Source organism: Tachysurus vachellii, chromosome 26 (assembly GCF_030014155.1).
Source record: "Tachysurus vachellii isolate PV-2020 chromosome 26, HZAU_Pvac_v1, whole genome shotgun sequence".
NCBI classification, from domain to species: domain Eukaryota; kingdom Metazoa; phylum Chordata; class Actinopteri; order Siluriformes; family Bagridae; genus Tachysurus; species Tachysurus vachellii.
Genome location: NC_083485.1, coordinates 11,096,600 through 11,112,171, shown reverse-complemented (window position 1 = coordinate 11,112,171; position 15,572 = coordinate 11,096,600). Strand labels below are relative to the sequence as shown.

The 15,572-nt window shown below is 36.0% G+C and overlaps 1 protein-coding gene across 1 annotated transcript in view; it reads left to right on the top strand.

Annotated features, from left to right (window-relative positions):
* srrm3 (serine/arginine repetitive matrix 3) overlaps positions 1 to 15,572 on the top strand; it is a 71,284-nt gene that overhangs the window by 26,773 nt on the left and 28,939 nt on the right. Inside the window, exon 2 of the mRNA XM_060863610.1 lies at positions 4,585 to 4,817. Within this exon, the coding sequence (XP_060719593.1) occupies positions 4,597 to 4,817 (221 nt within the window). The 5' untranslated portion in view covers positions 4,585 to 4,596. The remainder of the gene's footprint in view (positions 1 to 4,584; positions 4,818 to 15,572) is intronic.

The window sequence follows — 15,572 nt, the reverse complement described above, 5'->3', positions numbered from 1 at the left end:
TTTCCTTCTGAAAGTAAAAAGAATAAAATGTTTCACTTCTGTTTTTATCAGCTGTTTATTATATTTTTTCTCACCTGAAACAGAAATAAAGACGTAAATAGTCCGTAGTAATTATTCCATTCCTTCTGAGACAAATTCCATATAGGACATGTCACTAAATATTTTAATCCTCTTAGCTAATGTCTCAAAGTGCACTGTGATGCTTGTAAGTGGATTTGTAATTTCCCCATCGTTTTAAAGATATGTGAAGCGAGAGGCTCTTGGTGACTATTTGATTTTCTCATGCCAATAAACACTGTTGACAGGTTGTCTACTGAAGAATCTTTTCAGAAGAAATTTGAATGAATATGTACATAATATAGTCATGTAAGCAAAAAATAGTGGGCTTACTCCATGTTATTGCTTCCTTATTGCTACCATTAAAATTAGCATAAAAAGTTCATTCAAGCGCTTTTTTTTTATCACAAATCTGAAAGTTTGCTCTGAATCAGGTGAAGATGTGTGTTTTCAGAAGAACGCTGATAAGTGAGAGTGATCATAGGAGTGACTTTAGGAGCACATAGGAGCACCGTGATCAGCATGACTCATGAGCATGGTCCAGACGTTGAGAGTGAGAGGAAATGAAGCGTGTCTCAGTGCTCGCCAGTCTGAAGTGCTCTCATGGACATTCAAACAAGTTTCAAACATCGTGACACCTATAATTTCAGTTTAGCAGCTAGCAAGGCTTGTTAAAAATGAAGTATTTAAGTAATTAAGTAATTTGTGAAAATTAAAATTTTCAAAAATCAATCAAAAATGGCTTCAAGCACAAGTTTAACATTCTAAAAAATACATACATACATTTTCAACAATTTTATTGAATAAATAAAGTCAATGACCAGAAATGAATGATTGATTGATTTATCTGCATTTTTATTGTATTTCGAGCTCCAAAGTCAGTTAAAGTTGGTGTATTGTTGTAGTGCTGTTGTCATTTAAATGCTACTGAACAGTTCAGTTTAACTGTTATAATGTTATAATAATATGGTTATGTAGCCATATAACAATACAATTACATCAGATGCATAACTGATAGAATGTTACACCCCAAATAACTAATTATTATATGCAAATAATTAATCATTAGCAACCTTATAAAGATATAGGGATGCTAGCGAGTTCATTAGGCTTAATGTTATTGGAATTAACAGCTAGCTAAATCTGTGCAAGTTGTATAAAATTATTCCTATATTTTCACATATATAAAGATAATTATCTCACTTGTTTTTTTCTTAATAATATATTTGGAATATTATAAACCCTGTATATCATAGTTTTTTAAAATCCATATTCAACACATTAGTTTAACTTGGCCTGTTCATAATTCCTAGCTATTTTTAATTTAGTTAGTTATTTAAATAGAATCTTGATGATTTATGGCTACTTTCCAAATTAATGTCGATTATATGATTATTGTGTTTTATCATAAATATGTTATTAAACCTTTGTACACATGTACAGTGGTTTTACTGCATCCATATACACATTCTAGCTTTGTTACTTTAATAGGCTGCAGTAATCTTTTCCATCAGGATTGTTTTGAACGAGTGAACTGCATCAGCATAATATAAGATAGGAATGGCAGGGGACTAAGAGTGTGTATCTGACATAGCAGTCTGTGTAATTACAGAAAGAGGGATGGGTCTCCTGTGGGAGATTACAGTAAGCTGTCTGTACTTTACTACTGCTTATGCAGACACTTACACACACGCGCACATACACGGCTTAAGACTTCACAAATCATAACTTCCTAGTATTTATTGTTATCCTGAGGCATGCTGGATGTTGACATTGTTAGCTGTATTAGCCAATGATTAAAGCTAGCTTTGGCAGAACTGTACATGGTGTTAAGATATCAGGACTCTACACAGACTCTAGATTTCCATTCATTTTTAAATAACTTCTTTTTTGCACCTTGGTATATTTCGCATATGCTGATCTGCTATAAATGAATATGTGTGAAAAGATTAGCATAGCTCAAGCTCTGTCTGTTTTTATAATATACAGCAAAAGCCTTTTTTGCTAACAGATGAATATTATGTCTTAGTGCTAGATAAAACCTTCCTATTTAAAGGAGCAAGATTAATAATATCTAACTTTATTTTAATTCAGCACAGCACTATACTACCTTTCTTTTCTGCACCACTGGTGGCTAAAGTGTTTTATTGCCATATTAAACATATCCAAGATGGTATTAAATTGAAGTGAGACAAACAAGGGAATAGATAAATAGCATTTCAGAAATGAGAGCAGATAAATATGATAAATAAATAGAGCATCTTATTAAACTAGGAACATGATTAACATCTCAGGGAATTAATCCAATATATTCAAAATGCAATTTCAAAATGTGTTGCATTCGGTACAGTATATGTACAATATAAGACTTTTACTAGACTTTTAAAAGATTTGTCTTGTAACCAATAGACACACCAGATGTTTGTCATTCATCATTTAATCTGATAAGAATCTGAGGCGTTGATTTAAGTGTTTCACAGCTTTAAGATGACACATATTCAATTGGCACTTTAATAGTAACATATATCTCTGCACATTCATGAAATGATCTAATCAACCAATCAACTGGCAGCGATACAGTGCGTTCAATCATGTATATACAGGTTAAATGCTTTAGGTAACGACCACCTTAGACCGATGACCAGCAGTCACAAAAACGGTAATGTTGAAGGTTGAGGATATGGAAGGGGAATAAAAGAAGTTTATTGGGTCTATCTACCTCAAAAACCTTTTGTGTAAACTAAAGCAAACCAACTTTGACTTCTGAAATATTTGCTCTGTAGATTTCTTAATAGAGAAGGAGACAGGCAGATGTGGAGACATGGAGTGGGTGGAGAAATGATTATTATTATGACTGGAGAGCTGTTGAGGAATAGAGAGCGAGAGTATGTACGTAATTCACATTAATTCTGAAGCTGATGATTTAGTGGATAATGAATTCTGCGACGATGCCTCCTGCTGCCGCGCCACCTGTTAGGCTATGCATCGCTTCGTGATTTTACCCACAATGCACGGCTTGCTTGCTAAATGCTCCCCTTCTGCCTTTTGCTTTTAACACCCGGACTAAAGAAAGCTTGACAAAAGACAATCTAAACGCATTGCTGTTGATTTTCTATTCAAATATAGACAGATTTGCATCATTATCTAACTAACCATGCATGTACAACTGAATAACAAACTGAGATTTTTGTATTAAAGCTTATCTGTTAAATTTGACACTGTGAGATAGGGACATTTATTGCGTACGAGTGCATTAAAAGACTTTAGGCTATTTGACAGCATCAGTGATTAAACTGTGGTAACATATTCTGCAATATGAAAAATGTATCCATTAATGGAGCAAGTTCTGGCTTCTGTCCCAGAGAGCTGGAGACTATAGACCCATCTATCGATCAATCTCTTTCATTTCACGTTTATTTTGCTTTTGTGTTTTCAGTATGTTAGGTAGATGTTCGAACATACTGTATGCCTTTTATCTTTGGCTAACTCACATCCAGAATACTGGGCAGGATGCAGGTGAATTACAATAGCTTTAATAGTGTGTGAATCATTTAACAAATTCAATATGCCAATTGCTAAGATCAACTTTTTATATAAAAAGAAACATAGCAACTTATACATACATACTAGAAAAGATAAAAGGTGGAGATTTGTTACAAAATCTTTCTTTGATTATCCAAACTTTTGGGGTCAGGGTACAGGGTTAGCCATGATACAGCACCCCTAGAACAGTGAGGGTTAAGGGCCCAACAGTGGCAGCTTGAACCACCAATCAACAACCCAGAGCATTAACCACCTGAGCCACCACTGGCCCAACTAGCTGTTTACATGCATAAATTCATCCAGGAATGCTGTGTTCATAAGTGTTAATAATAACCACATATGTCTTTCCTCATTAATTAAAATATTTTCCTCCTTCAACCATGAAGAACTTTTTAATGTCATTCTGTCCACATCAATAAGCATACTTCTAAAATGCAACGAAGCAAAGAGGCCATGAGCAATTAATTATTGATCTGAATGGTTTAGTGGGTATACTGAGCATTTGATGAGCTCTACTGCATACAATACAGTTTGAAACTATGTACTGGGATTAATTTCAGAAATGAATGTTCAAATTCTATGAAATAAATGTTGAAAGCGCAATGCAGTGATTATGAACGAACAGGGTTGCCAGGTTTTAGGAAAATCTGTGGCCTAACTACAGCTTAAAAAACCCTAAAGCTATATAACAAAAATTGTAAAGGGAGACAACAAAGATTTAATTTCTGATTATTCGGTTTAAAATATAACATAGGCTTGAACTATCCCCTCAAAATTGCCGTTTCCAAACGCAAATGTACTTAAATATGAAGAGTAAAAAACACCACTCTGGCATCCATTTCTGCCATCAGGAGAATTTTAAAGCATGAATTTTTCATGACTATTTTATATTCTCCTAATTATTCCGATTAAGTTAAGGTAAGATACATGTAAGTAAAGGACATCCTGTCAGTGACACTGTTTCCTCTGTCTTTTCTCTTTCAGAGTGCTGTGGCCATGTACGACGGGGCAAGGGTGCCCTCTCCTGAGGCGAGTGCTAACGGTGCCCCAGGTGCCACCACACGCCCCAATGGCGATGAAGAACCGGAAGAGGAAGAAGCTGCTCCACCAAAGCCTGTGCTTGTGAAGAAAGCTCGTCGTGAAATCTTGGACCATGAGAGAAAGAGACGAGTGGAGCTGAAATGCATGGAGCTGCAAGAAATGATGGAGGAACAGGGGTGAGAAAATGTCTGTGCATGTTAGGGGTTAACATTAACTCTGAAAAATTGCTTGCTTAAGTTTGTATATGATGTTTTTGATATCACACACTTTTTCGGTATTTACATGGATTATTATGCATTGTGACATATAGTAGCTAGAGGAAAAAGTAATGCTGTTTTTTAGGAAGACAGAACACACACACACACACACACACACACACACACACACACACACTCACTCACAGACTACACCTGCTGTCCCTAGGGCTTTTAAGGAAGTCAGGTAGCAAGACTTGTCTAATTATTCAGGAGGGATGTGAACCTGAGTAACTTGTGTGTTTCATGGAAGATGTGTGTTTCTTAGGAAGCTCTTTGTGTGCCTAACCTTGTGAGAGGAATTTATCTACCAGCAAGAAAGAAAAAATGCTGAACCGGTGCTGAAATGCTGAAATGTTGTTCTTTTGTCTCAGCAAAAACATTCTAAAACTAAAATTATAACCTATTTCTAAGGGTTGAATTTATGTTCAAATTGATTTTGGCAAAATTAAATCTGTTTTTAAATTCCATACACTGAAACCCCTCAAAATCTATGCTAATATTTCAGCTGCTGAAAAGCCGTTTATCTAAGCTTTTTTTCCTTCCCCCTATATTCCCTATATAAACTAGATCTACTTAATGCACTTAATCCATGTAGTCTATCCCAACACCCCCTCTTAGAACAGCAGATGGTATGTTCCTCATTAGGAGTGCTGGCCATCAGAAAGATGAGTGTGATAGGAAGCAGGATGTCAGGGAGGAGAGCACAACCATCTGCCAAGGGGCCAGCGCCCGTTCACACAGGCACCCCGCAAAGCAGCTTTTGCTCCTGAATATTGCCTTGTAATCAGTGGTTGAAGTGAAAAATTCATGGGGGATGGTTGCTTTAAGAAGTTTCAGTGAAGGGGAAAACACAGAGCTCGGCTGGGAAAAAAAACCCCATACGAATCAAGCACTTAGCTAGTGTATGGTAGCCAGGGAACCCTTAAACCACAAAAAAATTAAATCATGAACTTAATCTAACTATTCAAATATTAGCTTTTCATGACAGAACATACTTTTATTAAAGTTGTCTTTAGACTGATATTATTTATAGATTTACTATTTTTGATCTATTGAGATTTGAATTAAACGTCTCAAACATAATTAACAAGTCATATGGGTTTCTAAAAAACTACATACTAATAGTAAAATCTTTTTTAATTGTAGTTATGCTTCATAATTAGCAAAAAATAACAAAACGTTATCCTTCATAAGTAGCAAAATGTTTTCTGTGGTATATTGTGACAGGATTATTATCCGGTAAATATATGACAGAGTGGGCTAGCTCACGATCAGTGAACTAGCCAACTACCTAAGTTAGCTAATGCTAATAATGATAACAAAATGTCTGTAATAGTATATTTTGGCTAGTATTAAATAATAGTGCAAGCAAATTTAGCAGTTACTCAAGGGTAATGCTAACAGTGCTAAGCATAACCTTTGCTATTAATTAGCAAAATAGTTTTTATTGTTGTGGTATATTCCAAATGGCTTTCCTCTTGTCATAAAGAATATGACAGTGCAAGCTTGTTTACTAGCTGCTAAGTAGCTGGCTATCAAGGCTAATTCCACTAGTGCTAAAGAGAATCTTATGTGTTGTGGCATATTTTATCTTTTTGTCTAGTGTAAACTAGCTTAACAGTTAACTAGTTAGCTACATGAGTTAGCTCATTTTAAAAGTGATAAACAAAACTTTTATTAATAATTAACAAAATAGTTTTGATTGATGTGAACTATTCTGACTTGGCTACTAATCCAATCAGTGGCAGAGAATATGACAGCTCAAGCTTTTTTACTACTTGCTAACTAGCTGGCTAGCTAATTTTTTTAGCTGTCGTGACTTTTGGCTTCTGTTTAGCTACTGTAGAATATGACAGCTAATTTAGCTAGCTAACTAGTCAGGTATATAAGTTTAACTAAGTAATAAACCAAACAGGATTTACAGGTTTGTCTGCTGACAAATAGACTGTTGAGACAAATCATCACAGTGATACAGGAACATGGCTTGTTGCTAATATATACTATCAGGCAACATGGCGTATAAAGCTCAAATATGGATAGAATAAAAAATCATGCTAATGCTGATGTCATATCACAACAGTGTTAATAGTTGAATGTGGTGTAAAATGGCAGAAGGTTGTTCAATGAATGTTACCAGAGAGAACTGGTGCTCTGCTCTATCATACTCTATCATACAGTAGATTTACTTGCAGGAGCTAAGTGTGTTTGGGAATAAGACCTGTAAATGTCATTGGTGAAGACCTTTTAATTAAACCTCAGGCACTTGGAGTTAAAATTAGCAAAAAATATCAAAAAATTTGTGCTACAGGGGGTTGGAAGGGTGTGTATCACTAGATTAGAGTGTTAGACCACACACCATAAAAATAAAAAGCTCCCGGTTACTATTTGAACAGACACACACGCACACACGCACGTACGCACACACACACACACACACACACACACACACACACACACACACACACACACACACACACACACACACACAAACACACACACAACTTTAACCCTTGACCTTCTTATTTGGATTTATCCAGACTTAGGTGTCTTCCCATAACCCCATAGCGCGCTCCTACACACACACACACACACACACACACACAAATTTAATCCCTGCCCTACTTTTTACTCAGTTTTCCTCCCAATTCACCACACCACAACACACAGACACAGAAACAAATGTAATCCTTGCCCCATTATTCAGATTTTTCCAGACTCAGGTGTCCTCCCAAAACACCACCACACACACACACACACACAACATATGCATTGTGACTGCAGCCAGAGGGCATTCATTGTCAAATGTGTTTTATGGCATCTCCACCCTGGGAGCCAATTAGTCGTCTGCAACTCCCCTCCTCTCAGCAGTCTGTCTACTTAGTGCCCCTCCCAACACACACACACACACACACACACAAAGCAGGATCAGCCATGATGTCAGGTGGAGGAGGATGTGGAGAGAAGATCAATTAAGAGAAAAAATAGATACTTGGATTTTTATTACATTATTATTTAATACACACACAAAAAAAAGATCACATAACAGTGGCTGTACTGGACTAAAGAACTGTTATTGTTAACACTTACAAATGAATATAACCTTCCAGCAGTGTAGCATTTCAGTGAATTATAACGTTAGTCACGTTAATAAAGTCTCTTTAACCTCTTTAACCTACTGTATTTAAAGGTATATAATGTATGTGTAAGATATTTGCATTCATAAAAATCAAGCCAACAATCAAACAACACATGATAGAAATTGTTGATTTTTTTTCCCCTCCTGGAATTCTTGGGTTGAAGGGAAAGTATTTATATAAACGAAATGTTCAATCTGTCCATCATCAGTCTATCTAGTAATAGTATTTATGTTTCTTCTTTTTATGCTATTGGAAAATTGGATAAAACTTCATGAGAGGTTTCAGATATTCTTTTACGATTATCTCATTTTCATGAGCATGGATGAATACTCTTTGTAACATAATGTTTCCATAGTAACAGCTGATTCACATGGACTTGTATAACGGACGCTGTAGTTATCTAAGGCAAGAAAAATGTTTTTATTTTCTTTGCCACTGCGAACTGATCAGTGCTTCTGTCTTTCATTCTGCTCCATTCATCATTTTATTATAGTATTTGAGGCAAGAAGCTGAACATTTTGTGGACTTGATGGTAGTTGTTATCTCATGGGCTGGCACACACAGACACACCACACACACACACACACACACACACTCCTAAAGGCTACGTGCAATCTTGTCTTTATTGATGTAAGACTATACAATTATGCATAAGACTGTAGACTATAAATCTGACCTGAAAATCTGTTGAAATTCACAAAAATATCCAGAAAGTCTAGTCATTACTCCTACTCGATGACTGGATGACTTGACTTTCATAAAATCAAACTGCAATTTGAAATGCTTTAATTCTTTGAACGGAAGAGAAAGTAATTTTTAACTGAACAGTATGAACTATGAAGGTATCTTAGTAAACTATATTTACATTTTTTTTTTACCCGTGGGTGTGTGTGTTTGTGTGGGTGTGTGTGTGTGTGTGAGAGAGAGAGAGAGAGAGAGAGAGAGAGAGGGAGAGAGAGAGAGAGAGAGAGAGAGAGAGAGAGAGAGAGTTGAACCAGGTTTCACTGAATATCTGTTGAATATAAAGTGCAGGCTTTTTAATAAAAGGTGGAATTTAGAGCTTGTTTGTCAGCAGGTACAGATAAGATAGTGTAGGCTCACTTCCTTTCCTTTTAACTGCATCAGATCCACTCGGAATTGCTTTCTGTGCCTTATTGAGCAAGAAGAGATAAACCAACACTAACACACACACACACACACACACACACACACACACACACAAATGCTGGCTGGCAGTAGTAAAGGTCCTCTGCACCACAACCGATAAATCCTGGTATTGTTGTAACGGATCCCTCGTGACCAGGCAGCACTGAATGCATGATGGTTGCCCTTGGTTACTGTGATCCTGGGTGAAATCATGTTGTGTGAAATGTGTGTCTGTTAAGCTATTGCACTCTCACACTTAATATATAACATCTTTTTATATACACACAACTAACAGCTAGTTACGCTACTGTAACAGCTACATCCGAAAGTCTGAGTTTATCTGAAGGCTGCTCATGGCATTGAATGAAAAGACTAAAAAATAGCAATCATGTTAAACAGACAGTGTTGTTTGGACAATATGTTTTTAGTCTATTTACTTTAGAAATGTTTTCCTCCAAAGGCATTTTGCAAAATCAATTGTCAAGAAAATAATCCACCTTGTTGCCATTTATTACATAAAATTATTTTTGATTTTTCATGTGCACTTATCAAATGCTATGTGCAGATGATGTGTTATGAATACATCAGTGAAGCCAACTTGAATAAATATTCCCCAATTAGTGCTTTACCAAGCGTTATCACATTGACATTTTGATGAGTGACAATGATAAACAACATGAATTTACAGTCTGGGCTAAAAGGAAATCAGAACTAGTCTTCATTTCTTTCCTTTGTTATTATTGTATCTATGCTTTGAATGCTATATTTCTTTAAGCATAAGACTTTTGTGATTTAAGTTGGTGTCAAAAACAAAGAAGATCCAGTGAGCAGCAGTTGATAAAGGAGGTCAGGGGAGATGACTATGATCATTCAAATAGTGTTGAGCTGAAAAGCATATCAGAACAAATCAAACCTTAAATCCAGGGCGCGTATTCATGAAAATTCTTAGTGTAAAGATTTGCTTTTAATGACGAAATTCTAAGAAATTCTTAGAAATGTGGGTGTTTCCCCTTAGAATTAAAGATGGGGGACCTAGTAAGGATAAAAGTTATTCAAAAAGCATCTTAAACCTTAAAAGAGCTCTTAAGGTCAAAAAGACTTAGGAGTAGTGAGGAAGACTTTTAAGAGGCTTGAGAGTTTCTTTATCAGAGGAGAAAATGGCTGAAAGTTGAAGAAGGAGAAGAAATGTATTGTACTCAATATTTAAAAATGATAGTGAGTTAATAAGATGCTACAGGTTAGATCATGTAGGGATCACAGTATTTTTGTGACCTATCATATAAGAGATAACATCTCAGATACAGTGCAGATATGTTAAATATTCTAAGTCATTTAGAGATATGCTAACATCTCTGAAACAGAGCAGGAATGCAATAGCTGTGTGCCGAAATCTGTGCTGTGTCGAAGATATTTACATTTATTATATTTATAACATACGGATGTTAGCGCATCTCTAATTAGATCAGTCATGAACGTAATCCCTACACGATATAACCTCAAAAATCTTAACATAGAGACAAAGCGAAAGGCTTATAATAGACTATACTAATATAACAGACATATATTTAAAGCTCTCCTATTTTTTCTTATTGGGCAACCAATCACAATCTTAGAAAGATTGTCATACCTAGTAATGGGTTAAGCCCCGCCTCCTCTCAAAGACAAAGGTTTTTGTATTTTCCATGCTCAGAATTGCTCTAAGTTTGGTCCTGAATCACTCTTAAGATTCCTAGATAGAAATCTTTAAGCTATATTAGGAGCTCTCTGAGATCATTTTTAGAATCTTTATGAATACAGAACCTGGTGTGTATTATTTCCTAATAAAGTGTCAGATATGAGCTCAACATTATTATTGAACAATAATGCTAGCACATAGAGAACTACATTGTTATCAAGCGTTGGCCATAAATTGGTGAATAAACACTGCGTATTTGTTGATATTAGAACGTATTGAAATATATTATTTCATGCAATTATAAAAAATTACAGCTCATGGTGTATAAACAGGGTATTTATTCTTCTGATTTCATGCAGGTGCTAGTACTTGATACCGGTAAGTACTGGCCCACTTCAGAGAGGTGACACAAGGCTGAAATTGTATTATACTAAGCAAATAATGTGTAAAGGGGCCTTGGAAGCTTCACAAAACAGACAGGACACGCTGCTCTGATTTCATTTTCCAGAAGAGGCATGCTAAACTAAATTGAAAACGCCGCTGTTTGACATCGCAAGTCTGCCGATTGTCAGAACGGGGCCATTTGGGCCCTGCCATGTTTATGAGCACTGTATGAGCACATCCTGTCCTGCAGGAATGCCAGTTTGGGAAATTGCTTTCTGTACAAGAATTTGTACATTTGCTTTGTGTACAAGAATCTTATGGGAACAGGAGTAGGTGCTTAATCTTCTACAATAAAATAAGCATTATTATAGACTTATAATAATGAATATGTCTGAGCAAATATGTCTGATCTCTGAAGCTTATTGAGGATGTCTTCACACCCACAAGTGTATTCTTTTATGTAATGTAACTCAGCGGATGTTAGAGTTGCTATGGTTACAATATAAAGCCACATTTTTCATATCACAAGACATCAATAATTTTTTTTAAATACAACAAAAAATGCCTATAAATATTAGCTTTATATCTAGATTATTTTTCTTATTAGCAGAAGATACCAGTGATCATATTATGGTTGGAAGACATTTCAATACCTTTGCCAAGGTTTATCAGATATTCACGAGTTAAAGTTTTTAACTTGTTTTTTTTTTTTTTGTAAATAACATTAGGCAGCAGGTGATGAACAGTCAGTACTCAATGTTGACGTGTTGGAAGGAAAAATTAACAAGGATCTGAACGATTTTGAAAGTGGACAAATTGTGATGGAAAGATGACTGGGTCATGGTGAAGACAGGGTCATGAGGGCCAAATGCTCATTGATTCAGGTGGGATGTGAAGGCTAGCACCTCTGATCTGATCCCACAGAAGAGCTAGCACAAATTACTGAAAAAGTTCATGCTGGCTAGGATAGAAAGGAGTGAGAACACACAGTGCATTGCAGCTTGCTGTGTATGGGGCTGTGTAGTGGGAAACTGTTTAGATTGTTCATGCTGAACTCTGTCCACCACCAAAAACATCTACAATGGGTCAAAAATGTCACTGGATATCATGGAACGTTTATGTAGATATGTAGGTTATGTAAGACCTAGATAGTCGAGAAATTAAAGAAATTAAGAAATTGGTCTTGCATATCAATAAAAAGTTATTTTGACTGATCACAGTAGCTTGGGAAAGGAGACCATGGTCTTTCACCATCTATCCATCTCACCCTCATGATCTATAATCAGTTTAGGAACATTTTGATGCCTCAAGTTTTGCCAGTGAAATAACAGCTGAGATAATTGTTGCATTCGTCCATCAAATCCCCCATCCACCCCCAGTAATATAAAATCGCCCAGCCTCTACTAGAAGAGCAGTCTGGAGAAACTGATATGAGAAGTGAAAGCACACGCTGTATATAACTCAAAACAATCATTCATTTTGGCAATTCACTGCATTAGTTACGAGGCAGAGCTACCGAATCTGCATACCCCTCTCTCAATGTCAGCACGTAGCACACAAGACTACATTGCATTTATATTCCATTAACCATTAAAAGAAGATCAATATCTGATCTAATAATTTCAGACTGCGAATGGGCTTCTGCATCATTATGGGTTTTCTTGACTGAGAGAACATCTTTCCCTCTTTTTTGCTGAAGGTTTCTTAATTTGCATACCTCTCTCTCTCTCTCTCTCTCTCTCTCTCTCTCTCTCTCTCTCTCTCTCTCTCTGTCACTCTCACTCTCTGACACACACACACACAGTCTCTGTCAGCATCATTTTCAGGCTGCAGTAGCTGGAGGTGTAAGGGAAATGACATGCTCTTAATGAACTGATTTCTTTCTCATTGCTCTATTTTCTCCCCAGACACAAAACAATATCAAATAACAATTCTCATCACATATCAATCCATACACTGCTATCGTTCTCATATTCTCTAACATCTCTGCCCTTACTATTCATGTAGACTTTGTGTAGCATTTCATCGTTCATTTTTATTCTCGACAAGGAAAAGCAAGACTTACATACAAATCATAGGCTACTCGTTTATTTTATTTATTACTTTAAAATTTTGTTTAGCGTTGAGCCGGACAGATGTAGACAGTGTCTTTTCATTTCTGATCTTTGACCAGTTGTTACATAACTTTATGACTTAACCATTGCACCATATTGAAACAGAATCTTTAAACACCATGATACGCATGCTGCGGTGTGTCCAGACAACCAGTGTTACCAAGGCCAATGTTTTTCTGTAGAATTGGATTCAGTATCATATTTTTTTATACATTTTTCAGGCCCAAGGTTCAAGATCTTGCCTGCAACCTGATTGTCTCTTGGTTTCACAAACAAATTTTTAAGGTGTAATTTTTTATCTTTTAGGTTTTAAGGTGCATGATTAAAAAAAAAAAAAAAAAAAAAAATCAAGTTATGTAACAGCATTATGGAGATGATTAAATGTAAATGGGATGTGGTTGCATACAGATCCACAATGGATTTAGCTGGGTAAGATGTATGAAACGCTGCATACGTGTCTTCCGTAACAGAAAAAATGGCGAGCGAATTGTGAGTGAATAATCAGTTCTTTTCCCTTTATCAGTGTTCGTATTGCTATCATGTAGGAGATAAAATAAAAAATGGCTTATTAAAATAAGAAGCCATCTGAAAGCAATAAATTACATTGAGCGCATTATAAATTCTTACTCTGTATCCCGACACATCAGATCTCAGGAAGTGCTTTCCATGTGGCGAGGTCGTGATCTGATCTCCAATCAGACAATAGCTTGACCTGCAACGTTTTCCTCCTTCTGTCGTGGCTGGCAGCTGATTCCAGGCACATGAGCACATGAGGCACGTGAGCTGCATGTTTACATGGATGACTTTGACTTTGTCCTTACAGTCGCCTCCTTAGTTAGAGATTAAGCTACACAGATGTCTTGCTCACAAGGGATTTATTTTGGATGGATATTCATATTTTATTGGAGAAAGGCCCAGATTAATCTGCTGTCTGCTAGTAGGAGGTTTAATTATGATGGAGTCAGAAGACTTTCTGTATGTGTTATATTTAACATTTTAAACTGAAATACCTCATGGTCATTTTTCTATATGAATCATAGAAACAGTTAGTTGGATACCTGGATTAGGGCACCGCTACAGTATATACAAGTGTTGTTTCAATCAAACTTTGAGATCTAAAAAATACTTAAGGAAAAACGTAGAAAAATCCAATCCACTGTATAGAACTTCATTTTTTATTCTGAGAGTGATCTTTAAAAAAAACAAAACAAAAAAAACCATGTTTTTACATATCTTTAAAAGTGCCAAGTAAAAGACCAGACCTAGACTTTATTGCAGTGATTTCCAGTTATTTGGTCAGACAAACCAGAATGACTTGGACACTCTTCAATCATGCCACCTGATTTCCTAATCCTTTTCTTGTAAGATATTTGTTCTCCTTACTTTGGCCTTCCTGGATGATTAGCTGATGTAAAAATAGACCCAGTCGAGGCACAGTGGGTATTCACACCCAGGTTTAACACGTACACTACAGCGATGTGTTCCAGCATATTGGAAGGAATAAAAATACCCTTCGTTCACCCTTCATATGTGGTTTACTTGGCTCTGAGTCGAACCACTGTGAGTGAATATGAGTTTGAATGCCAACAATTCCACTACCATCTGTGATCAGGAGTTCAAGAGGAGAGCACAGCTAACGTTGATCTTCGGATGGATTTGTTTCCTGCTTTTTTTGTTCAATCACTGAACGATCTTGTAAAAACTGGATACTGAGTTATCTTAGTACGCAGCCTGCTGATGAAATTGAACGATGGGGAGTTTGAAAAAATTGTAGGTTTGTTGTACATTTATATAGCATCGCTGCACTTTTGCTTAATAATCATGTTTGTTACTTGGGAAAAAATGTGGTGATACAAGTGGTCTCTGGTTATGTGGTTATATGTGTTCAAGATTCAAGATTCAATTTGAGATTGAAGATTTATTTCGTCAAATACACAGTTACACACTATACAATTCAAATAAATTAAATAGAAAATCTGGCCTGCTAATCATTACATAGTGCATATAAATAAACTAAATTAAAGAACCTATGGTGAAAACAGAATAAATTAAAATATGAAGAAATAAGAAGAAGTAATAAAAAAATGATGTGCAATATTTTACGTTCCATCGGATCGTGATATGCGTAAGGAATTTGCATGAGATCCTTAATGTTCAGACTAACCACCAAGCCTATTATTTGTACTGATAGTATGTTGTTTTTTAGTCACAATGCTTC